At 32.3% G+C, this 27,969-nt stretch overlaps 1 protein-coding gene across 4 annotated transcripts; it reads right to left on the bottom strand.

Annotated features, from left to right (window-relative positions):
- Nucleotides 1–240: 240 nt before the first annotated feature.
- Nucleotides 241–27,969, bottom strand: LOC126816330 (LIM domain-binding protein 2). Of its 4 annotated transcripts, none has more exons than XM_050542757.1 (10): nucleotides 27,817–27,969; nucleotides 25,413–25,598; nucleotides 11,030–11,105; nucleotides 6,733–6,835; nucleotides 5,890–6,062; nucleotides 5,144–5,266; nucleotides 4,561–4,641; nucleotides 3,806–3,947; nucleotides 3,048–3,196; nucleotides 241–2,696 (listed from the first exon to the last, which is right to left on the bottom strand). In XM_050542757.1, the coding sequence occupies exons 2-10, from the start codon at nucleotides 25,472–25,474 to the stop codon at nucleotides 2,439–2,441; spliced, it is 1,167 nt and encodes a 388-aa protein (XP_050398714.1). In that variant the 5' UTR covers nucleotides 25,475–25,598; nucleotides 27,817–27,969; the 3' UTR covers nucleotides 241–2,438. The 4 variants fall into 4 exon arrangements, with proteins under 4 accessions (XP_050398714.1, XP_050398717.1, XP_050398715.1 ...); XM_050542760.1 differs by having other exon boundaries at nucleotides 3,818–3,947; XM_050542758.1 differs by having other exon boundaries at nucleotides 4,561–4,638.

Genomic DNA, 27,969 nt, shown 5'->3' with positions numbered 1-27,969 from the left:
ACATTTGGCAGGAGACCCTACTCATGTAAAACCTGGGGATCCATAGCAATTAACTCAATAACAGAACCAATAACAGAACCAATCAAACATGTGTACCATCTTGTGTAGTTTTTTCCCAAAAGTCTAGCTAGAATGAAGGCATGTGACCAGTTTCTTGCAAAATCAACCAGTTCAGCAGACATCATAAGGGATGTCTAACCCTAGCTTTAGTTTAAATAAACCAAAAATGAAAACGAATGAAAAGATTTTGATATTTTTAATCAATATGATAAAATTACCCACAACAACAAAAAATATGGTTTGACAATCAGATCGGTATATTGAATTAAACTACACACAATAATATTATTACAATCATTTTATTTACAAATATATCTTTTACACATTTTTCACATCAGTCAAAAACATGTAGGTGTTAATATACAAATAAGATCTGTGCTTGGAGGAAAATGGTCAGATAAATTTTGGGCCCATATTACTGCACTTGTATGATTAATATCCCACAAGGCCACCAACATGAGCAGATGTAAACACTCACAGAGTATATGCACAATTCTTCCTAGCTAAACAGATGTTTGCTTATTTTAATTTGTGTGTCTTACCCTACTTTATTAAAATATATTTTGAGCAACTTTACGTGAGAAGTGCTTTCATTATACACAAAATTAATAAGTTTTAAATTATTTTGATGACGGGCAGGTTGCATATACTTTCTTTAAAAGGATATCTGGGCAAGTGCATGTGACCACTTAATGTAGTAAGTAGCGACAGTGGAATTTGGTACATAGTTTCATGTAGTGATGTTTAAATATAGCACTTAAAGGATGTAAACAAGTTTACAATACATAATGGGTATAAATTACAAAATTTTATAAACATGAGAAACCACATTTCCCATTTTATATCTCTCAAGAGATGAACATGGGATTGACATTTATATTCAAATTGCTAACAATCAGTTGAACTGGAACCCATTCAAATGTCCAGAAGCGCTAAAACACGGTTATCATTTGCATTAGAACAGGAACATAATAAATACACAAAAACTAGTTTCTATTCTCACTATTTAGTTACGCTACTGTGCTTGCTGCACCAACTTTTTCAACAATGCTGAGTGAACATATTCTGAGCCCTGTTTCACAATGCAAACGTATTGAAGTTACAGGTATGTAGCTATTGGTAGATTGTTGTTCCAACTGTGTGTGGCACAGTGAACTAAGCGAACCTCCACTGAAATAATGACAGTAACACAACAAAACATGTATATATATAGATATATATATATATAAACAAACAATAACATTAGGAAATAGAGAATATGATGATGATGATATACAGTATGATTATACACATGGCAGTGACGTTCATTTCTATTCTAAATACAGTGAAATCTCTCTATTAAGACCAGCTGTGTGACAGATATAAATTGGTCTTAATAGTGAAGCAGTCTTTATAGTGAGTTTGAATCCCAGAATGCAGATTTTGTACATTCCTTAAAACATATTACTCTATTTCATTGTCTCAATATGATTAAGGTTTGTGAATGGTGGCAGTGGGAACTACAGCAGACCAATTCTTCTCTTTTGGTCTAGAGAATATTGACATAATTCCTACTATTTCTGACATTTTAAGTAAGGACCATTTGGCAGGTTCCATTATTATGCACTCAGGAAGTCTATCAGTTGATAAAGACTACATCATACTTCTCTATTTTCCAGTCCTGCCTATTTACCATGAATCAAACAGAAATTTGAGATATGATTTTGGTAGGTAATACACAACGTATAAATAGTAATGCTTTAATGTTTTAGCTGTATCTCTATACAGCCATTTCCTTTTGATTTTTGCTGCCTTTTTTAAATAAATAAGATGATGGTGTTCATAAAAAATAAATAATATTGGTGATCACAAAGGTGAACAAAATAGACCTTTCATTCATCATAATCCAATCTCCTTTCTACTATATCAGTCCATTCATAAATATTTTTTTATGAATATTGATACATGTAATTCATCCTGTGATACAAATTAAAACTATCAATAAAAGATGAATTCAGTTTCGGTTTCTAAATAAGGTATTGTTTAAATTTTCAGCAAAGTTTTCAATTGAATTTATTCATCAAAACCAAGTAATCTTTCCAAAATAAAGATTAAATATTTGTCAGATCTTGCGAGTAACATAAAAGTAATTAGATTTCTCTCCCTCTTGAGAATTTGAAATTCAATACATAAATATGGCTTTCATTACACAATTACGATCAGAGAAAATTAGTTGTAAAATCTCTAATAATCTAAAATCCATTAAGATCGGATCTCACAATCTGACCAACTCGACAAAATATCTGTCTTTAAGAACCACACACAACAACAGTCATTTGTCCATATTGCTCCGTGTAATGACAAGGTACAGTTTTAAATTAATTAAATGAGGCACTCTTTCATTCTACTTTCGTTTCCACTTCCCCTCCACCACTAGTTGGCGGGCCCCCTGATGATGATGTAGGTGGTTGTGGGGTTTTCTTGTCCTGCCCACCCCAGGGACTATGTTGTAACGCTGGTGAGTGTTGAAACTTGTCTTGTTCATCTTCATTTCCGTTTGACTCATATTGATTATTTTCTAGTCGAGTTATTAATCTTTCATCCTCATCACCAAATTCACCTCCCATCAAGGTAGGCTCTCCTACCATCATAACATCCTAGAAGCAAAAGAAAAAAAAATGTACTTCATGACAATACATGTCGACATGAAAAGAGATGAATGATCTAATGCAACATCATAAAGCAACACGCTAACCGCCAACATAATAAATATAGTCTACTCATGGCCATTTGCTTTCATGAATAATAAATGGAGGCATAAGATGATTTGATTGGCTACTAATTCTAATTGTAGCTTTTATCCCTTATAAATGATTTAATCTTATCACTATCAGTGAGGATTTCAGTCTAATTCAAGCATGACAATCATCTAGAAATATTCAGAATGGTGTAATAATAAGCATGAGAAAACAAATGAAAGAGTGAAAGAGACAATGACTGATACATACCCCTGGTACAGATGTAGATATATTAAATCCAGGTGGACCAGGTGATCGTTTCTGTTTACCAGTAGGTGCTCCATCACGACTATTAGAATTAGAATTATTACCAGTTGATGCTTTTCTCTTTCGTCTTTTACTAGGTGGCCGAGTTGCTTCTGTTAATATATAAATTTAAATTTGTTTCAATATCTGGCAGTCTTAACATAAATTATAATGTAATAAGTTGAATTAGTTTCAAAGATTTATAGATTCAAATGTACAAATATAACGTAATTAATTGAATAAGTTTCAATATACATGTATATAGGTTTTAATTTGAAGTTAAATTAGTTTCAATAATTATAAGTTTTAATTAAAATAAGTTGAACTAGTTTCATTATTTATAGCTTTTAATGTATACATGTAAGTTGAATTAGTTTCAATATTTATAGCTTTCAATATGTATAGCTTTTAATGTATAATAAGTTGAATTAATTTCAATATTTATAGCTCTTAATGTAAGATGTGATTAGTTTAGCACAATAAACAGGAGCTATTCTACACCATAAGTAATGTGGGCACTTGTTTACAGCATTTAAATAGAACTAGAATAACCCCTTCATTAAAGTTTGTTGCAAGTAGAACTATCCAAATAAACTGTGAAATGGCTCCATTTACACAATTTCATTGACAATATGGAATGTGCATATGTATACTATAACATCATAAAATAATACCTCAACACCACCACCAAGATTTGGTTTGAAAAGTTGTTTTTTTTATACCTGAACTCTTACCTTTCCCAGGTGGAGCAACCATTCGCTGCCATTTCTGGAAGAGCGTTGTTTTGAGACAGTCCCTGGGATTTAAGCCATACGCTTTGTGCCGAGACATAAGTTCCTGCATTGGTTCTAATATCACACACAGCTGAAGACAAAAATATATTATAATAAGGTATTTGTACAATAATTATTCAAAATTTCTGAAAACAGGTGTGTAACGTAAGCTTTTCAAAAGAAAAGTCGACAAAATATGCTATATTATTTGTTCATGGGACATAATATCTGCTTCCATATAGAGGTTGATATTGCAGATATTGTTCAATATCTAATATGGTCATTGCAAGTGGTCCTGTTTAGAGAGCCTATTAACAGACCAATGCGTGGAGATGGAAAATAGGCAGCTTACATATACATGAATTATACTAACCACAACTAGGAAGTACATTCTTTTACAGAAAAAATTATTTCTTGATTAATCACAACTAGGAAGTTTATATAAAACATTCTTTTAAAGAAAAAAAATATTTTTGACTCAATTGTTTACTTTTACATTATCTCCCCTATTGATACTGTCTGTTTCGATCAGTTTATCTCTTGAGACAAACAGTTTGTTTTTGGGAAATTTATCCATAATTTAAATTTTAACACACCTCAGCTGATAAGCTGCTAGTTGTGTTGTTTACAAGAATAGAAACTAAGGGAGACAACCATGAGACTTACCCTGAAACCATGTGACTTACTGAAACCATGAGACTTACCCTGAGAAAATTGAGTGTATAACTTGTAAGACCTTGTCTAGTGATATTTTTAGAAAGTTGTTCTACCATGGCAGGATCCTGCTACAAATAAACAGAAAACACATTTTACAATTGTTTAAACACTTCTCAATATATTGAACATATATTTAACTTTTTGCTAAACCTGAGCAGGAAATGCTCATTATTAAACTTTTTCAAGATATTGATGTAATGGACCTATAAATCTGCTGGTTTCATCACAAAGTTATCATGTTCCAAACAATGGACAATCCAATTGCTTATCTCTCTTTGGCATAATGAACATCTACACCAAGTTTGAATGGTGTCTACCTGTATTAGAAGCAGAATTATTGTGTTCCAAAATGGTATGAAAGGCAAAAGACCCATTTTAATAGTCTCTTGTGTTCTCTGAAAGGTCTGTGGCAATAAAAACCATAATTAACTATCCCAGCATTGTCACTAAAGGTATCTACAGTTGAAAACAGATATCTGACTATATGACGTATCACAAGGTTTATGATATGTTACTGAGTTAGTATCAATTAGTCTCCACATCGGAAAGATTTCATAAAACAGTACCCACCTGAACAGCTATAACAGATCTAGGTATAAGTTCTCTGTGTTGTCTTATAGCAAAATGCCAAGATCTTATTCTCATCAGATCATCAAATGTAAATTCTAATATTAATCTGCCTTCTGTTACAACCTGTGTATAATTTAAATATATTAATTAATACATGCAATCTACTGATCTCAAAGTGTTTCACAGTATTTGAGATTTTCATGGTAAGAGGATACTGAATATTTTACCACATTGTAAAAAAGAAATTCAAAGTAAGAATTTTCTTGTCAGTCAACAAATAACATACATATACAGCCATATTTAGATCATTTTCAAACTATTCTGACAACTGGAGAGCGAGTAGTTTTTTTTTACTTCACTTAATATCTTAGCAATGTTAAGAGATGACATCAGGTACATTACTTGTAACTAGGCACCATGAAGTCAGAATTTAACCAAAAAATTGATTCAATAATAAATATTCTTATAAACATCTTTTATCGCAAGCCTTGAATCATTTTTATTAGCCCAGTCGGTGCAACTCTTGAATGGTGAGACTGAATGACTATTTCTGTGTCAAATTCCAATTGGTTAACAAAGTCTTCAACAACCAATGAAATCCATCGTAACAATGAAACAAAATTGTGTAAGTGATATTTACAAATAACATTCTTCTCTTTGCACCCTATTAATTAAATATGTAAATGGAATACTCTAGAAACTACACGTGTGACAATAATCATCCACAGTCAAAAATATTAACTTACATTTGTAAACATTGGTTTACCATGTTGAGTAACCATCATGGCCTGATCACAGTCTAATGTTATAGTTGTATTGTGAAATGATTCTTTAGGATGTTTTAATACATAATATAAATCTGTTACACCACCCTCATATACACTTCGGAAATACCGCGGTAATAATGTTCGACCAATTGCTAAAATGATAAACATAATATCATACAAAATAACATGATAGGGACAAAAAGACAAATTTAAAAACAAAATATTACCACCCCCTCCATCTCAAGATTCAACTATGACTAAAAGTTACAATCCGATTGATCTTACATTAGACATGCAAAAAATGGGGAAGAGATAAGTTTTGATTGTTCTATCAAATTGAAACATCACTAAATTAATGAAATTGATATGAAATAATAATCTATACCTTAGATTAATATCAAAATAACCAAGAAGCCTCGGTAATCTTATACATCAAAAATAAGTCAAATTTGTTTTCATGGAAACATGAAATTCATTAAATCCAAGAAATTTCTAATTAGCAAATAGAACAACTACCATAATAGGTTGATTTGTGTTTAATGTTTTATAAAGATATCTTCAACAGTTTATAATATATTCTCCGGAACATAAACATGGGGGAAAGGATGTACAAATGGATCACATGGGCGAAAGGACATACAAATCGATCACATCTCGGTATCTCTCACATTACTTCCGTTCGGCAAGGGAAAGTAATACATAAGATCCTATCAAGAACTAACTGGATTATCTTTATTTGACACATCTATTACTCAGACATATTTTTTTTATATGTTACTCATCATAGATTCATGGGCAATATCTGATCTAAAGTTAACTTACTGTATCTCTTAGGACCATCTTCTAAACAAAAGGTCAATGTCAATGTTGCATCATCTTCAAAAAATTCAGTAGTAAAAGCATCCCACCACAGATTATCACTTTCCTGAAAACATAAGATAAACTATTTTTAAAGAAATTTTTTTTAAATCTAGCAGAGATATCAAAGTGTTGGAATCAGTTAAGATTCTTTGGTAACACTTTTGCATAATGTCTAGAAAGTAGAAGATGAAATTTAGAAAAATACATTAAAATCAAGCCCAGAAATAAAGACATCTGTCACAGATATTGTCAGGTATAAATTTGGGCTTTGTCAAGTCACAATCTCTGTGATGGCTACTAATTGGTCCAGCATATGTTGTTTTATTTATTTCTATGGATAGTATTATTAAAACATGTAATTATCGCACATAGTTCAAAATGACAGGTATTATAATATCTGACATTTTGGCAGGTACAAGTAAAACTGTTATTTCCAGGCCTGGTTATTGCAGATACTGATTGTTTATACCAATGTATTTATTTTGCTTGAGCATGATGTCTTATAATTAAGGAAGCCTGAACCATAACACATATTTTAATAAAATAAATTATCAATATTGTCTATAATTTGGTATTACATTGGTCATTTTGGGATTGTAATTTTCTCTTATTACTAGAAGTTGCTTCCGAACCAAATCTAAAATTGGAGAATTCAGATTTAAATTATGCAATATGTACATCAGTTTGACAAGGGTACATGTATAATGATCACTAAAATAATGATACTTTTATAATTTCTAAATAGATTATGCAATGTTATTATTTTTCTTAAATAGAAAATCGATTTAGTCATTATTCTCAATGAAAATTTAACACTAAATGATTTAAAGTTGAATATGTTATGAAAGAATATATTATCAGTGTATATAAAACATAAGTATTTTTTTATCATATTTATCAGTCTATCATCTATACAACGTGTATATTATATTCAACCTGATATTAGACTATATTTATACTACAACATGTAGTTTAGTTGCAAGCTGTATTTCAGTTATTTGCCAACCCAGGTCAGGACACAGCCTGTTATACAAGTCAATTCTAGGGAACATTTCACAATAACATTTCTAGTGCTGTAAACATTCTTAAACAATGGATCTATAATAAGGAAAACAAAACTGATATAATCATTTTATGAAATCAAAATTAATAAGATGCTTTTCTTTGTTTTATTGATATAAAAAAACAATCAATTAAACAGCGATCTAACTCAACATTAAAACCCATTAGCGATGAGAATAGTGACAATTTGTTTCCTTCGTGCATTAAGGGGAAAACATTATTTTTGGAAAGTGTTCCATCATATATTGTGTGTAAACTGTTCAGATGGTTTCCAATATTAGAGCCGAAACTCAGAAAATATATTAAAGGAGCTTGTTACAAATGGCACCGAAACGCATTATGGTGCACGATGGTACCATTATGGTAAAATGTTTATTTTGTCTTAAATATTGGATATCAGAAGCCCATCTTTTCCCGGTAAGACCACAACATCAATGTTGATTTAAATTGACAAATAATTTGCATTTTCAATGTCGAAAACTTTGGAGCTACTTTAGTAAGTGGGTGTGTTTTTTTACTAGGTATTTTAAATATTGTTCTATTAACTATTAGTAGCATTTATGCATTTTTATAATTTTAGACCAATGTTGTTTTTTATCTTCTGAAAACAAGAATTATTACTTCAATGCAATTCGTAATGATCTATATTAATGTGAAACTTTATGGACAACCACTTTTCTACACCTCAAAGTATATTTCTTATATTACCGTACAGTTGACAATATTGATTTATTCACTATATTATATAAAATACATGAAGACTTCCATTCAAAATGGATTATTTATTTTATCATTCAAGTTTTACAGCATTCTGTCTCCATTCAAGGTATTGTGAGACAGTCCCTACATTTATCCCTGCAAGTCTAATAGTGAAAGACTATAATCAAGGTCCTCAATTCTAGAACTGGGGGATGTGTGACCTCACTTCCACCCAGCTTTCCTATCTAACTAATTTGTCCTCTCCTAGATTTAATATTGTTTTATTAGGGAGAATATTAAACAATCAATACCTGATGTACAATGGCTAAGACCAAGATACATGTAATCAAAACATATGTGATTTCAGTCTTAAATATTCATGGCTCAAAAAATAACTTCTAATTACATATTTTAAGGGGAGTGGGTTCTTTTACATTTGGGCATTTCTCATCATTATTTTTTAAAAAGAATATTGAATCCAGGTAAAATTTCAAAAGGTGTTAGCAATGAAAGATTTTTATGGATAATGTTCAATTATTTTGACTAAAGAAATCATGAAACAAAATAGTTATGGAGGATGGATGAATTTCAATAATTATATTGTTGGTCTTGTCGGTGTTTCAATGTTTATGTTTTTGGCTGGTAGTGGTTATATGTGGAGTGCTATGGGCCTGTCTACGACTGTTGTCCCTGTCTCTCTATGATAGACATACAAAAACTTTCTATGATTGGCAATACGGACCCTTCTCAGTGTACAGGTCCCTCCTATGATTAAGAAGGTTGTAGCATTGTTTGCCCGAATTTATGAATGACAACGTCCCGAAAATCAGTAATAACTGTCTGAAAAATATTATTTCTGCCTGAATATGGCCATAATAAAACATATTTTCTCAGATTGGAGGGACTGATTCATTCCCGACAACCTGTTTAATATGCCTATGGCAACTCATGTACAGATATATAGGAGATAATACCGTATTATTACTATTACATAAACAATTAAACCATGGCTTAAACATTTAATAATGAAAAAGGTATTAACTGATATTTTAATAACCAGAAATTATTGAATTGCTTATATCATATTATACAAGCTTTTTGTTGATGTATAATAATAATAATATCCTGCAGCTAGGATTAGAGTTATACACCTTGGGGGATATATTAAAGATAGAAATTTCCCTCCGAGACGAGGTGTATTAAAGCTACTTAAATATACCTGCAGGATATTTCAAAGATCAGTGGTGCACACATAATTTTTGAATTAGGCCACAGCAATAATAAATATCTGTTTGTTGGGAATTGGATTTTAAAAATTTGAGGCGAGAGGGTTAGTCTTTTTTTTTAAATTAAAGAATTACATTGGCAAAATTTTACTTCCATTATAAAAGAGGTGTAATTTTTTTAATTTCTAATTTTGCAAGCCAGAAACTTTACTAGGTTGTAAATTATCTCTAAAATAAAGCTGCAGTTTTAAAGTTATTAGTTTACAAAACCAATTCATTTCTTGCTATCTTATGTGTTTTGATTACCACATATGTAAAAAAAATTTTCCAAAGGTATTTACAATTACTATATAACATAATTTTTTTGCAAGTTCTGCAGAATGTCCCTTAGTTTAATCCATACTTAAAATTTGAGTTGGACCCGATCCAACTAACCTAAAATCATATCACACTGACTTATAAAAGATTATAGAGGACAAATAATCTTAATCTTATAGTCAGCTTACTATACAGTGTGACCCACTATCATACATGTATATTACATTATTTCCTGGTTCAACCCACTTACATGTAAAATCAACCAGTTTAGATGTAACATGTTTTATCAAATAAATTATTGGAAAACATTCTAGAAACATAAATTTTGCACCAATCATTTTTTTGGCATTTAAGGATTTCTAGAAACTATCCATATATTTTCCTTACCGGTATGTTTATTTTTGAATGTAACTTAATAATGTTTCATTTGAGATCAAATTCTATTAATTATATATTAACTGACATTGAGTAACAATGGCTAAAACAGACTAATCTAACTGCAGCAAAGTCAACTGTCATTGATCATATACATGTATATCTGATTAAAATACTTCCTTATTCTCAAACTCACCATATTGTTTTACACTTTGTGTTACAAAAAGTAAATTATACAAGGTAGATTTTAAATATATTTTAAATATATAAGACTTTGTCCATGAAACTTAATCTTTCAATACCTTTGCCTGGTGTCCATTGGACAGGTTCATGTTTGATCCTTAATTGACAGACTATTCCAAGCATTCTTAACAAAAATCTTGGAGAAACCAATCAAATTAAATTAAATGAACAAACAAGATTCTAGTCAAGGCACACACAGATAATGAATAGTAAAGCCCGTGGCGGGATGTTCTTTCCATTCAATGCTTCCTTTAAAAACAGCAATAAATACATTTCAGCAAATTTTTAAACATTCGAGTAATATCTCCAATAAAACAAATCAAATTTCTACTCACCTCTGTTCTTTGTTGAAGACGTTTGTTAAGTTCATAGATTCTAAAATCTGGTTGTCCCATGTATGGCGTAGGGCGCCTGTAGAAATTAGAAATAGGTGAATAGTAAAATGGATCGGCATGCATCATGTAGATAATACAATATACTACAATATACTACAACAATCAACAGGTGCTTCTTGAACACTTATAACACGTGCTAGTCAATCACGTCAACACTTCATTATCCATATGTCTTTACGCTTCATTGATAATCAATGAACCTTTAACATAACAACAAACAGTTACTAGCTATACAACACACTTTTCTATATTATTTAATATGTAAACATCCGTTAGCTATGATCACACCGATATCGACCCGTAAGTTCAATATCTCTTCCTGTTTATAAATAATACGCCTATTATTTACAAAGTATCTTTCACGTTTTGTATGCGATTAACATTGGTTTATACCACGGTTCAACTGTCGATATGTAAACAAGTCTATAAACTAGGATAGTTTCAATAATTCATATAATCATGAATCACAATCACTATTGTCTATATAGAGGTTGGTGTCCGTGACAATAAGCACACAAGTTGTATCAGATTAGAAGAATTTTAACATCTATGTATTACATGTGGGTTAAGGTACACTGGTAGAGAGTTTAGATTATCTCAACTAGTAAAGTCTAACCACGTAAAATCAGCTGTAAGCCTAAACATGCAACCATGTGGTGTTATAATACATACAGGTTGCCCTCGTCTATATTTATCACAATAATTACAGCAAGTCATGCATAACCAGTCCCTAATGTACATTTACATGAATACTAAATCTTCCCTGACATAAGTCAGATGCATCCAGTCTCATTGACTTGATCATATAAGTCACTATAGCTTCACATGTAGTAACATATTCTAACAGTAAACTCAAGTCTACACACAGCACAAGTCAAGCATGGCAAGTGTGAGCAAGCCAGTACAATGCATCCTGGGAAGATTAGGTCACAGGTCCACTAGTCACAATATGCTTTGACTAGATTGTCCAGACTATTCATGATTGTCAATTCTGGATGACCAGCCAATTCAACAGAAGACTAAACTCTAAATGCAATTATTTGTCACTAATGAAATGACTCATACGAAAGAAATACCTAAAACCACTTTTAATTCATTTTGGGAATTCACATGCAATTTGATCTCTCAAAATAATCCATGCATTTGGGTTCCCGAACGGTATAAATGTAAGTAACAATTTTTGTTGGGGTCAATGTCTTCGTGTATATGCTTCAAGAATTTGTGATTTTTGATCATAGGTATTTTGCCATACATTGTATGTAGGACTACCTGTAGTAGTGCATCCATTATATTAAATCATTAATCAAGTGTCAATGTTTGATAATACCACAAGTAAGGCCTATAGATCAATAATTTATCACATCAATTGAGTTCTGTATATATTCTCAATTAATTTTAACTCATTACTATATTAACAGAGTTCAAATCATGATATGTCATTTTTTAAAACTAGATTAAATATTTTCTAGGATCAAGGTAAAAGACAGTGATGTATCCAACCTGCAAATTCAAAAGTTAGTGTAACAGTCGAGTTTGCAAGAAGTAGGCAAGTAAATACATATGACTTGTAAAGTGATTCAGACACCATGTTCAAACAGAATGTTAACATTGCTTAACATACTTTGTACATAAATGTGTATTTTGTACATAAATTTGTATTTTGTACATAGATGTCTATTTTAAGATGTGTATTTTAAAAACTTAAAACAAAATTTAAACTACTGAGGAATCTTCTATTGTTCAAACAAAATGGTAATGTCCCAACAGTGTGTGAGTGGAATTTCATTTAACGCCAAGTATATGTGGTGTTGTTTGATGAATCTCACCCTGACTTGCAGTTTTTACATGTATATATTGGAATTTAGTCGTTTTTTGTCATCACCCGTGCCCGTCAGTCCACATTATCTTGTGCAGGCTCTAGAAACTTAAGTTATCGTCTGACTGACTTTTAATTCATACAAAGTTAAGGTTTTGACACAAAGAAGCCTATTGATTTTCAGCAATATTTGATGAATTATGGTACTACCAGATTTATTTTAACAAATCTTGTGGACACTCTGTAGGTTAAAGTGATCATCAAATTGACCGAGCAGTCGACAAGGGTTGTTGCATATTTATTCTTTTGTAAGTACATGTAATTGGGGGCATTTACAAGACAATTTCATACAGATCAGATTATAATTCTCGTTGTTTGAGGGTTCACAAGGCTCTACAAACTGAAACAAGGATCTTAACTCTGGAAGTAATTTACAGAAATTGTTGAAAGTCTACAGGCTTTCCATTTTACTAATTTAAATAATGCATATAAATTTCATACAGATCGGTTGATAACTTTTGTCATTCGAATGTTCACAAGGGCCATAAGTTGAGAAGTAATCAACGAAATTGCTGAAATTCAATAGGCTTCTTTGTTTCAGTAATTTAACTGATGCATATAAATTTCATACAGATCGGATGATAACTTATGTAGTTTGAGCATTCATAAGGCTCAACAAAGTGAAAAAAGGGCCATAACTCTAGAAGGAATTAATGGAAATTATTGAAATTTTATTTTAAATAGGATTCTTCATCTCACTGATGTAAACAACATACCGGTATATCAATTTCAAAACAAGTAGATGATAAATGTAGTCTGTAACGTGTTCACCAGAAATTGTGGGCGATGGACGGACAGTGATACGGGGGTGACGGCAATATACAACCATATTTCCATGTGGACATATCAAAAGCCTATTGATTTTGTTTAAAAATGTTTGCTCAGACCACTCATCTGATGTGGGCATATATTTTGTTGCTCTGAAGAATATCTTTTCAACTACGATCCTACAAAACTCTGGGGTTGTGATAAAATTGCATAAATGCTGGTACACTACAAGATGGGGGATTAAATGAATATCTTCATTTCTTCCATTGACATTGCATGGAACCTAGACAATTTTCGATGCCATTGAAAAGTCATTACCCCTGGCTATGAACCTGGTGCCTATTTCTTGAAATCCCAAGACATTTAATTTTGAAGAATACAGGGGTTTTTTTGCCAATTTTATATTTTGAAAGAAATGAGTGTTTTCTCAAACTGCAGATATTTTAAAGTTGATTTCATCCAAAAATCTTTTATGAACAAAAATTTATATATCTTGAAAATTGTGTGTGACCAACTTTATAAGCCTAGTATTATTCTGCTCTCTGTTGACATTGTCACAATGTATGACTTGACCTTGAGTTAGATTTATTTCTGTCTAATAAAATAATTACTTGAAGCAAAGAATACTGTTCAACTACATAGGTGGTGCCTTCACAATCCATTTTTACTCAATACACTAAACAAACTACAATACATAACATTTGTTGCTTGCTTTTATTTTGGATTTCATTTTATGATATCTAATCCTTTAGAAGCATTTAGTAACTGGATAGAGTTAATAAACTAGAAGTAAGAACACATATATAATAATTATGGAAGAATAATTACTAATTCATTTGGGAAACACTTCGAAGAGTATTCTTTCAATGTTTTCAAGATATATGTTAAAATATTGCACAAGGGTACCGTATTAAGGCCCTCATTTTCGGCCATTTGTCAGACATGGAATGATTGGTAGGAAACTTGATAAAATTTTTAAAATTTCACCTTGTAATGTAAAGATAGGTTGCCAGGCAACAAAACATACGCCCACAGCAGCTAAATCGTCCGAGCAGTCGACAAGGATTGTCACATATTTATTCTTTTGTAGGTAATTAGGGGAATTTAATAGACAATTTTATACAGATGACATTATAATTTCCGTTGTTTGAAGGTTCACAAGGTTCTAAAAATCTAAAACAAGGCCGTAACTCTGGAAGCAATCTACAGAAATTGTTCAAATTCGACAGGCTTTTTTCGTTTTAATAATTCAAATAATGCATATGAATTTCATACAGATCGGATGATAACTTTTATTGTTCGAAAGTTCAACAAAGTAAATCAAGGGCCATAACTCTAGACGTAATTGATGGAAATTGCTGACATTCAATAGGCTTGTTTGTCTTCATTTCACTAATTTAGGTGATAACTGAAACTCAATAGGCTTGTTCGTTTTACTAATTTAAATGATACATAAAAATTTCATACAGATCGGATAATAACTTTTGTCGTTAGAGCATTTACAAGGTACAACAAAGTGAAACAAGGGCCATAACTCACGACGTAATTAACGGAAATTGCTGAAATTCAATAGGCTACTTCATTTCACTAATTTAAATGATGCATATCAATTTCAAACAGATCGGATGATAACTGTTGTCATTAGAGCGTTCACAATATTCAACAAAGTGAAACAAGGGCCATAACTCACGACATAATTAACGGAAATTGCTGAAATTCAATAGGCTACTTCATTTCACTAATTTAAATGATGCATATCAATTTCCATGTGGGCGTATAAAAACCTTAGTATCTATGCATACAAACATTGAGGAATTGGTTTAAAAACTGAAACAATGGTTATATTTTCAGAATAAATTTCAGGCTAGTCTGGGTTGAAAAAACTAACTTGCAGACAAAATTTGGGATTTTCTGCATTCACTTCTGTACATACATGTAAATGATGGTGTTATCAAGACATAAGATATATGTAAATGATGGTGTTATCAAGACATAAGATATACCGGATGTATAAATGAATTACCTCAGTAAGGATGAATTAGTCTTTAGGATTAGGATATACGAATAAAATAATGGCATGTATTTATTTGAATCAGAATATGGTTTACTGAATATAAACATTTTGACCCATTGCCCTTTTCTGGTTTCTTCAGATCAATGTTAATAAATCCTTGATTGTACAACTTAATCGCAGCCTATGGACACAAGATTGTGTGTTTTGGATAATCAACATACATCTTAATTTTGTAAAACCATGGACCTGTCTCGCAAATGGTCATGCAAAATGAACCCTGTATTTGTTATACAATAAACATACCAACCAAAGTTTATTAAAATTTTAAAAAGGATTTAAATGAGAATCTATCAAAAATATTTTCATAAACTTTTACTACATATAGTGACCAAGAGTAAGAGATGAAATTAACAGCGTTAATTAGTCCAATAATTTAATAAAAGAATCTTATAAAACATTCTATGTTCCACAACTCAGTGACAATCCAAGTTAGAGATCAGCACTATTGTAAGGGAGATTGTACATATATATACTATAGTGTTAAAAAAAAAAATTGTAGACAGATTTCTATAATGACTTCATGCCAAATATTGTGCATTATGTAAACTATATTAAACAGATTAAGAGAGAAAATGTGATTATCGGAAAGTGAAATGAAATGGGGTTTAATGCCTTACTTTTCTGCACTAACAGGACCTACATGTATACCTATGCGACGTGCTATAAGGGAAATTTTCAGCCAACACCACCTGATTAATGAACACGCAGCATACTCACTAACCCACTGTGGGGTCTCATTCTGATGCACCTTATATTTTTCAGAGGATTTAACTAAAAATATACTGGCATTGGTTTATCATTTTATACTGTTTTCTGACTGGTAGAAAGTCGCCATAAATAAATCCCATCTTCCAAAATTACCCTAATACAAGCTAAATCCAACCTACATATGTTTCTATACTAACATTTGTGATTTTTGGTGTAGCTCAGACCGGGGAGTAAAATAGGCCTGGTGGCGCTGCACTACCGCTTTCTGTTTCAGAGTTATACTTCTGTGCAGCGCTGTGTCACCCGCTAGTATCAGCATAAATTTGGCAAACTAACTATACTTAATAACTTATAAATCATTGTAATATGCATCAAATTGCACCATTTAAACTGCTTTAAACAAGTTTCACCAAATTTGTGCCAAATAAAACCCTGTCAATATCAACTTCAGTCAAAATTAGGTTAATATTCTTAACTCAAGGACTATAGATTTATTTCTTTCAAAGAAAATATATTTTTTCTTTCATCAAATACTAAAATCATAATTATCATCTACGGGAAATAAATTTTGAAGAGGCTGAAATAGCAGTTCATATGATACAAGCCAGTGTATGTAATGCATCAGAATTGACACTCAACAGCTAGAGATTAACTACAAGTAGAAAGGGTTAAACAGTTCAATAACTCACCTGAGAGTTTAATCTCAGTTTAATAACAACCAGATTATCACAATATCTGTTAACACTTAAAAATACAGGTATTCACTAATAAATTCCTAGCAAACTCAAACTTTTCAATGCATCATGTTCTACTTTCTGTGTCAAGTGGATAAAATCACGAATACCATAACAAGAATATATTTAAACTTTTATCTTTTCTACAGAACTGTTTTAAGTCAACCCATTGTCACCGTTCAGGTCATGTGACTGTTGTCATGGTAATTGTTGAGTCTTTGTGTCTGTTCAATAAATGGTCTCTTCATCCGATCTATAAATCCCGGGCTCAGCTGCAATCAAACCTCATTATTCTTATTTAAACATCAATTTTTGACACACTTACAGTTTCCTAGATTCAAACATTGACACGACTACGTCATCCTTTTAAAAAAAAAAAATCTACGATAAGCAGCAAATAAAAAACGATTTTCTGTAGATTAAATTGATCATAATCTTTATACTTAGAAAGACTTCATGTCTACGAGAGGATTGAAATATCACACAATGTTTTAAACCACGGATTAAACACATTAAATATATTAATCAGATTTTAAAATTCAATCCATTCACTAATACAATTAAAGTGAGCGATGTGGTTTGAATAATAGAAAATATATTTTAATTACGATCAGCATCATTATGTGAAGTTAAAGTGTGGGTGCTTTGTCCAACTTAAGGACTGCCCTGTGCACTGACTATGATCACCATAGACATGAGCATTCACTTTTATTTTCTAATTTATTACCAGACAGACATACCGAATGATTCATATTTAATCAAGGTAGTTTTTTTGTTATTAATTACAGCATTAATAGATTTAATTTGGTTCAGCAACTGTATGACAGATATACAAGAAGAGTTTATATGAAAACCTTTGAACAACCTTGCAAAAATTCACTGAGAACAACATGCAAGTCAAATAATGTATATACATGTACATGTCAATTAAAGAAAGTAATTTGAATTCAAATGCTTTCACATGCCCTATATCAAAGTAAAAAGTTATAATGATTTGTATCACAAATATTCTGATAAATTTATGTCCAATCAGACCCTCATCAATTTTTAGTTATTTTGGCAAGGTACTGGAAATCAGGTAAATGTACATGGCAGGTACATACATGTATCAGGGTTCTTAATCCATTTTGAAACAAATCGGCCAGAATTGGGTCAAATGAAGTCCCGGTAAGAACTGGGTTTTAAAATTTTAAGCTTCCATTCCCTAGCTTAATATTACCAGACTTTAACAAAAATAATTCTTGGTAATTTATGAGGAATATCATATTCTACTGTATGTAATTACCATAAATATAACGACAAACAGGTACACTGTTCGGAAAATTGTTCATATTTAATTCACGTACCGGTGTGAGTTTGAATTGACTCCCGGTGTGTGTTTGCTCCTGGGCACTTGCGCATGTCCGAAACTGTTGTTAGCGTTAACAACGAAGCTACATGTATATCTACTTCCGGTAGTGTGAGATGGTTCCTGATCAGTGATCAGTTCAGGAAAAAGTATTACGTATTTGGTTAGAGTTTTGTCATTAATAAACATACTTGTTATCTTGATTAGCTTATGTTTTAGTGATCAGTAGTTACACGATCAATGGATCTAAGTCGTGATTTGTTGCTGTTGTTTTTTTTTTAGTGATTAGTCGTTACACTTTTTGATCTTTTAACTATGTTTTAATAATTAACTATTTTGCAGATTGAATATTGGCCTTTATATGATTGGGATTTATCTTGGTTATTTTAATTTTGTACTTCTTATTCAAATTTATATTTTAATTTTGTACTTCTTATTAAATTTTTTACAACTTCACAATATAGCCGATCTGTTTTATAACTCATATTAGGAGTTTCAGGTATTACTAGCAATTGCGTTGTAATAGTTTAATATCAATCTCAATATCTGCAAAGATTTAGGCTAAAAAATTATCGAAATGTAAGCGAAATTACCGCTTTATGTACGGGAGACACTCGCAAGAAAATATCTGTCTGACATCACACAACCGGGGATTTTCCATCAACGCGAATTGCTACGGCTCACTTTATTGGTGAATCCGCGCCTTAGTCAATTTGTATTTCTACTTTTTATCGAAATAAACAAACAGTAGAAACTCAAACCCTCTCCTGATATAGTAATACTGTAAATATTGGTAGATAATAGTGTAGAAACCGATTTGATCGTAAGAAAATCCTAGGGGAAATCCTATCACGGGAAGTAAATGTAAACTGACTCCTACAACTGCGCATGTGCTGAACGGTAATCACACACCAGGAACCATCTCACACTGTCACACCGGCTTGAAATTCATGTAGTAATATTCCTGAATAAATTACTGTATTCGTTTTTTTCCGATGGATATAAAAGTTGATACAGCTCCATGGTATTTCATCATAACACAATTTGTAGGGGTTTTTTTCTACCACGTAACTTGCAAATGTTTTTATTCATTCATCCATGATAGACACATGGCACAGTGATTCCATGACAACCATAATTGAAATGGCTTTAAAATTAAATTCCAAACGACTATGCCATATAGCTTTCAATAAAAATAACGACAATATTTTAAAAATCAAGCCTCTGTCAGCATGTGTATAGAATAAAAGATAGGTTGCCAGGCAACGAAACATACGCCCACAGCAGCTATATCGTTCGGGCAGTCAACAAGAGTTGTCGCATATTTTTACTTTTTTCGGTAATGAAACATTTATAATACACTAAAATCAAATTTAAAGAATGAAATGGCTTCCTGTAGATTTGTCGAAAGCCTTTGTCTGTATAATCATAAATATAGAAATGAATCAAGAACTTGGCCCTGTAGATGGCTTACAAACAAGAAAGGGCGTACTATTGACCAGAACCAAGTGTCATGTCATCATAGCCATCTTGGAATTGTGGTGTCAGATCAAAAATCAAAATCTGTCAATCAACAATGCACAATTGTGAAAGCAGGCCAAGTTTCATGTGAATTGTACATAAATTGGCAGAGACTGAGGTTCTCGAAGATGATCACACACCCACACCCTTAAGAAAAACAACAAGATGAGTAGCACTTGGGATCCAGGTTTTGTTCCAAAAATTCTAACCTCTTTTTAAAATTTAATTAAATTGATTAATTAATAGCGACATTTAATAGTCACGATTTAAATCCTCTTGAGTATAATCCTCATTAAAGACAATTTAATATTTGTATTGATTATTTGTATAAAAAATAAATGACTTGTAGCTTTAAAACCAATTACATTAAATAGAAAATAAAACTTGAAGAAGCTGAATCATTATAATAATCAAAACAAAACAAAATCGTGAGAGATTTTTTCATCAATAAACCCTATAATCATGATTAAATGGATATTATATAAGACATCGTAGAAATCAGTAAGTACATTATACATGTAAGTTTTATATCCATCAGCTTTTATTTAAAGCTGAAAAATCTTTTATGAAATACAGTTCTGGGTCACATTCAATGTCAACATGTACATTGGTACTTTTACTGACTAAGAAATCAACAAGGCAATAAGCTTAACCTTTTTGGAACATCTGATACCACTTTTTACATCAGGGCTTAAGTTGGAAAAAGATAGGTTTCCAGGCAATGAAACAGTGCTATCGCATATCTATTCTTTTGTAGGTACATGTAATGGGAGCATTCCTAAGTCACCAACAAGATACTACATGTACAAATTGAAACAAGAGTCATAATTCTAGCAGTACATGCAATTAATGGAAATTCCATAGGCTTCTTCATTTCACTAATTTGAATAATGCACGTAAATCTCATACATATCATATGTCAACTGTTGATAGAGCATTCACCAGACACTACAATGTGAAACATTGGCCATAACTCTAGAGGTATTCAATGACACGTGTTGAAATTCAGTAGTATTCTTCACAGCACTAATTTGAATGATGCATATCAATTTCATACAGATATGATAAAAATTTGTGTTAAAAAAAGCATATAATCTCATGTAACTCTTGTCATTTGTGCATTTACAAAATTCTAAAAAGTGAAACGAGGACCATAACTCTTAAACGTCATTAATAGAAACTGTTGAAATTCAATAGAAATCTTCATCTCAGTTTTCATAAAGATGGGTTGTCAGGCAAAGAAACATACGCCCCCAGCAGCTAAGTCATCCAGGCAGTACATTTACAACACACTATGTACAAATTTATAAGAAGTCTGAACTTTTTATAAGAACTTTTTAAAGTAATAATAACTTTTAGTATCGTTAATAATTTTGAATTTATCATTAAATATAGGACAATGTATGTGATAGAACTGGTTAAACACATTCCAAATATAATTTTAACACAGAGATCATTGCTACGATATCTGACAATTCCAAAAAATAATTGAATGTCACTAGATACACATGTAAGAGAAATGAGAAAAATAGAAAAGGCATGTACATTCCTTGTGTTCATTCATTCTATACTTAAAGGGGCATTATGGTAGATTAGATAAAGAGCTGGCAGTTCTCACTATAATAGCTAAAGATAGGTTGCCAGACAACGAAACATACGCCCATAGCAGCTAAATCCTCCGGGCAGTCAACAAGAGTTGTCGCATATTTTTACTTTTTTCGGTAATGAAACATTTATAATACACTAAAATCTGATTAAGAGTAACAACTCATTAAGTAATTATCAGAAAATCATTAGAATTTGTCTGTCCCATGCCAACGTTTGGTATACAAAACATTTAATACCATGGATTTAGCTGTTCAAGCCATAAAAATTCATTGAAAATCAATATACTTGTTCAGCTCAAGACCTTAAACTCTGTGTATCAACCTGAAGTCAATCGGATGATAACTTTAGCCTCTAGAGCGTCACAAGATTTTTCAAAGTGATCAAGGACCATAACTTTGGCAATAATTATCGGAAGTCGTTGAAAATCAATATGATTTTTCGTCTCATGACCTCAATCACTGTGTATAAATTTAAAGTCAATCGGATATCAACTTAAGCCTCTAGAGCATCCACAAGATTTTTAGAAGGGATTAAGGGCCATAACTCTGGCAGTAATTATCGAGAAGCGCTGAAAATGATTATACTTCTTCGTCCCATGACCTTAAACACTGTATAAATTTAAGGTCAATCGGATATTAACTTTAGCCTCTAGATTGTCCACAAGATTTTTCAAAGTGATCAAGGGCCATAACTCTGGCAGTAACTATCGTCAATTCCTGAAAATCAATAGGCTTCTTTGCCTCATGACCTTAAACCCTGTGTATAAATTTAAAGTCAATCGGATATTAACTGTGGCCTCTAGAGCGTCCACAAGATTTTTGGAAGTGATTATGGGTCATAACTCTGGCAGTAATCAAGGTACATGTAAATACACCATTTCTCTATATTTTGGCGCTTAAATTTCATACATACAGAGTTTTATTTCTGAGAGTAGTTAAAATCAGGATGGTCCCTTTAATTTTTAAACAAAACATAAGATCTAAAATTGTATTATGCCAATCACTTACAGTTGATTCCCTTCTTTCCAAATTAAAAGTGGCATTTAATCCTTAATCAGCTTGAAAATTGTAATATGATTTGAGAAATCTCATCAGTAAATATTATCTTTATTAATTTCAATATTCAAGTAATATTAAGATTGATATACAGATTACATGTACTGTTATTAATTTTAGAGTGGTAATTTGGCACTATGGAAATCAGTGCCGGTTTGCCAAATGAAATTACATGTAGGCTACATGTACGGTCAGGTTTCATATTTATTACTTAATTGACTAATGCTGTGTTAATGAAAATAGTGAATAAAGCAATACAGTATCTGAGTGTAGGTTATTATCCATACCATACATCTACATGGATGTTCCATAAGTACGTGTAATGGTCCTCAGATAGCCATTTTCAGATTTTCATTTTTAACTTTTATATGTACAAATGATTATATTTTCTAGCTTAAGGGCATTGAGTATGCACTAACTTTTCAAAACCAATCTTTTTAGAACTTTGCTAACTTGTTTCATGCGTAAAATAACCCAGAGGACACATACATGTAACAGTCCGACTGTTTGTTGCGTAATAATGGATCTATAAAAGCAGTATCCCCGACCTAGATCAGTTCTTGAATAATTTATTTCGTTATACACACCGTTCACGTCATCAGCAGTTTCACACTGGATCGTTGACAGCTAAGTCGTCCAGGGAGTCAACATGGGTTGTAGCATATTTTTTTTTTTTTTTGTCAGTTCTAGTTCTGCCCTATTCTAACATTTAGCATACAATTAGAAAACAATTAATATCAATTGCCATCGCAAAATCATTGAAAATTGACAGGCTTCTTCGTCTTGTGATCTTAAACACAGTACTAAAAATAAAGTCAATCGGATATTAACTTTAGCATCTAGTGATCAAGGAAATTGTTGAAAATAAATAAGACTTCTTTGTTTCATGACCTTAAACACTGTGCATAAATTAAACTTCAATCAGAATTCAGAAATTAACTTTAGCGTCTACAAGATATTCATAGTGATCAAGGGTCATAAATCTGGCAGTAATTATCGGAAATCCTTGAAAATCAATAGGCTTCTTCGTCACATGATCCTAAAGACTGTGTATAAATCTAAAGTCAATCGGATATTCACTTCAGCATCTACAGCATCCACAAGATATATCTTCGTCTCATGACCTTAAACATTGTGTAAAAATTTAAAGTCAATTGGATAATTACTTCAGCGTAAACAAGTTTTTTCAAAGTGATCAAGGGCATAACACTGGCAATGATCATCAAACTAGGTCATTTCGGGACTAACAAATGGTTCAACTTTATTTCAATAATTCGATTGCGCTTGCGGGTCTTCAGCAGTGGGTGGAAACCGGAGGACCCAGAGAAAACCCATGAGGTTGGACAGGCGACCCTACTCCTTGTCACTTACAACTGAGGAATTGAAACCATGCCAGTTGACTCAATGACAGACCTTATAATACAGCGTTCACATGCTAACCATTCGGCCATCCAACCCACTCTGGACTGACAGAAGGTTACGACGACAATATACAACCACATTTCAATGTGGGTGTATATCTTTTCAACTAAAATTACAGTGCTAGCTTTAAAATGTGCATTTTAGACTGCTCAACGCCCTTAATTACTGTGTATGGTTCTTGAAAATAATACCATAATTTCAGTATTGGAATTAGTCGAGAGAAACCCACGGTAAGTCACAAGACCGAGTTTATAAGGTCTAGGAAATAAGTGAAAAGTCTGCAATTTTGGCAATAAAAAAGTTGGTCGGATAACTGTAAAGCGTGTATATTGGCCTGTCTACTGTGTATTAATACTGTGTATGACTGTTATCAGTATAAACCTATAACATATCTATAATCTCAGTGATGGATTAACAAATGATTTGTCTCAATTTTGCATACAGTGTAATTTAGGAAAATGATTTTACAGGGTATTGGTGACCACTACTTTTTGTTTGTAATTGGTAATTACTAGTATTTAAGCTAATACAAACTGACAAGAACCTTGAGAATTTCCTGTAAGTATATTTTGTTGCTATAGGATATAATTAATTGAATAAAATGGACTTATTAACTTGTCTGACCTTCAAACAATTAGCTTATGGGTAAAATACACTCTCCACGGCTGAAATTTGTTTATCACTGTTCTAATTATCTCATCCTCGACTTTATTCTTTAAAACACACTTTCATCTTTCTCTATTCATAAGGATGGAGGATAGTGAGGGGTCTCATACATGTAAATGGAATATTTAGATTGCGTACAAGAGTAAATAAAGTGTGACTAAATTTTGATAGGGTTTCTCCTGACGTTTAGTCTGTAACAATTCATAGTTTTGAAAACATTATGTCATAAACTCAGATCTGTAGCATACTGGCAAGAATTGTGAATGGACAGACAGGGGTGGCTTCAATATACATAAAAAAACTACTTGACAAGTAAATGTACATGCATAACAAGCCGAATTAGTATCTAGAAGCTTTTTTAATCCACTACAGAGATTTGCAACAGTTCCATTATGTAAATAAGTAAAGCTTTCACCACAGTAACAAAATTCATTAGAGTTTTAAGATAAGAACTGGCATTAGAATCTGTCAACAATATGCCTGGCTTATATAGTGGTGAACAGATTCTAAAACCTATAGGCAATATGTTTTTTATAAACTTACGTCATGCCAGGGTCTCGATCCATCGGACTCATCATTAACTGACCCGGCATTCTCATTTGCATAGGTATTCCTTCCAGAGTGATAGTTGACTGAACACACCCTAAACTTCAGAAAATGGAACCGCTTGTTTCACTCTGACCTCACTGTCCAAACCTTCAGTAGTTTCAGATTTAGGAACCTTCACATCTAAAATTACAACAATAACAAAGTGAATGACCAAAGGTACCTGTAAAAGGCCGATACATATGCTGTAACTAATACACTAAATCTTTGTCTACAAATATTCTCTAAATTATCACCATCACCTAATCTCCTCAAGTCCCTCCCCTTGATCTCCTCACCATAGATCTAAACTCCACCTTCCCATTATCTCTACCCTCCCAATTCCACCAAGCACCACTATTTTCTCCATTCCTTGATATCCTTATTCTACCACTTCCTTTGATCAACATGTATGGTACTTTATTGTCCTCACTAGATCACAATTCTCTTCGTACCTTTGATCTTCTTTCTCCCTTCCCTCGATCTTCTCTTTTCCTCCCCTTGTGCTAATCTCTCTTTCGTCCACTCACCTGTAACTCTCACCTCCCTTAATCTCATCTCTATTCTCCCCCTTCCATCTACATTTATTATTCCCCTTCCCTTGAATTCCTTTCTACTCTCTCGCTTCTCTTGAATTGCTCTCAACCTTTCCTCAATCTCCTCCGCACGCTCTCCCTTCCCTATTGTCTCCCTTAATGTCCTCTCTACTCCCTGCCCTCCCTTCCCCTGACTTCCTCTCTACTCTCCCTCAATCTCCTTTGTATATCCATTCCTTCTATCTACACTAGACTACATGTACCACCCTTCACTTGATATCAAATAGGTACATGTCCATCTCTGCTCTTAACTTTAACATTGCAAATTTGAATTGGTAATTTATTCCATAAAAACGGTGCTTGTATATAGAATGACCAGTTATATGTACCATAAAATGATACTGTATAATTTAAGGGGATTGTATACTGTAAAAGTACCGGAAATGAATCGTAGATTTCTTGTGGGTTTATAGTATTCAAGAAGCTCAGAAAATTAGAGCGGGGCCAATGTACATGTATTCAGCTATTTAAACACTACTAACAATATTTTGTATTCTATTGTGTATTCTATTATGTATTCTATTATATGTATGCTATTGGTAGCCAGTTTACAGAATATAAGACAGGGGTGATATTGATATGAAATAAGCATTTTGTTGAAGAAATTGTGCCGCCGAGTTTATCTACATGTATGACTTTAATAGCCTGTTCAGACGCTTAAGTTGAACTGATAAGAAAAAAAACGGGGATCGTTAAGCCAGTTTCACTTTGTCGTCTGAAAGCAAATGTGGGGCAAATAAACCAGTTTAAAACCCCCAGCTCGTGACCTGTCTTTGAGAAGGCTTTTTATTTTAAACTGGTTCTTCTTGGCCGTCTGAACAGGTTGGCTATAGAACCCCAGCTCCAGCTCCCTTTGGACATGAGCAGTACACATAAGTTACATTCCTGGGAAAGTGGCTTCATTCAGTGCCAGTCTTATCGAAAGTGTGCAAGAACTGAATAAATAATATGAAGCTACCTATGCGTAGTTAACTCTAACCTCCGACCGATGAGGTCAGAATAGTTAAACTGGCTTAGCTTATAGAACGTGTGAACGCAACACGACCCTGTCTTTAAAACCTTGTCGATTTTGAATGGGTTTAAAAATATGCGCCTGAACGGTAGGCCTATATAATAAGTGACTGGGGAGTTACAATTATTAAGTTATAAATGGACCGTCTAAAGATCTAGTATCAACTTTTATCATAATCAGAAAATGGGGGACCATCTTTTTTAAACATGTATTTGGCACAATGTTTGTAGTCTTAGGCCTACTTTTTTTTTTTTCTTTTAAATAAATCTAAATATCATTCCTGGTGGCAGGTGAAAAAAACCCAAAGTATTTGTTTAATGGTACAGGTGAGTTCATATTACATGGTATTGGTTATTATTCAACATGTCATATTTTTGATTATGACCTATATTTTGAATAAGTATCAAACAGTAGCCAATTAAGTAAGTGTGCCGAGGTTGTATTGTTTAGTTATACAAATGTCAACAATGTAGAACAATGTTCATAAATAAAAAAAAATATTACAATATAATGTACAAATTATTATCTTAAAAGGTGCATGAAATAATTAATACGTCCCCATTTCAGTCCAGAAGAAGTATAATGAGTGATTTTGGACAGTAGTGGCAGGCATTTTTCAGTAGCAATTAGCATCTCCGGAATAGCAGATTGCCACTCAGCCTGGGCTTTTGTCAACAAATCGGGAATTACCCTGTTATCAACGCTTATTACAATGGAATGATCCTTTGTTAAAAACTGCTATAAAAATACTTACAAAAAGGCTTCGACTAATTGCAAAATGTACACTACGCGCTGAGTAAATAAAATTTTCCTTTTTCACAAAATTCGATCGATTCAGTCAAAGAGAGAGAAATCAGACATTAACATGGCATGCTGGGAAGGGTTATCCCGTTTTTATATTCTATTT

Source organism: Patella vulgata, chromosome 3 (assembly GCF_932274485.2).
Source record: "Patella vulgata chromosome 3, xgPatVulg1.2, whole genome shotgun sequence".
Classification (NCBI taxonomy): Eukaryota; Metazoa; Mollusca; class Gastropoda; family Patellidae; genus Patella; species Patella vulgata.
Note: the sequence above shows the minus strand (reverse complement) of the source record. Positions and strands in the feature narration are given on the sequence as shown.

What these genes read in the sequence shown, in the direction of transcription:
- LOC126816330 (XM_050542757.1), bottom strand. Translation starts at nt 25,474, where the DNA reads ATGCAAATGAGAATGCCGGGTCAGTTAATGATGAGTCCGATGGATCGA. An exon ending in GATCTGTTATAGCTGTTCAG is followed by an intron (nt 4,642 to 5,143) that starts GTGGGTACTGTT and finishes GTTTATTTGTAG; the next exon opens with CAGGATCCTGCCATGGTAGA. An exon ending in TGGGAAAGGTAAGAGTTCAG is followed by an intron (nt 3,197 to 3,805) that starts GTATAAAAAAAA and finishes ATATATTAACAG; the next exon opens with AAGCAACTCGGCCACCTAGT.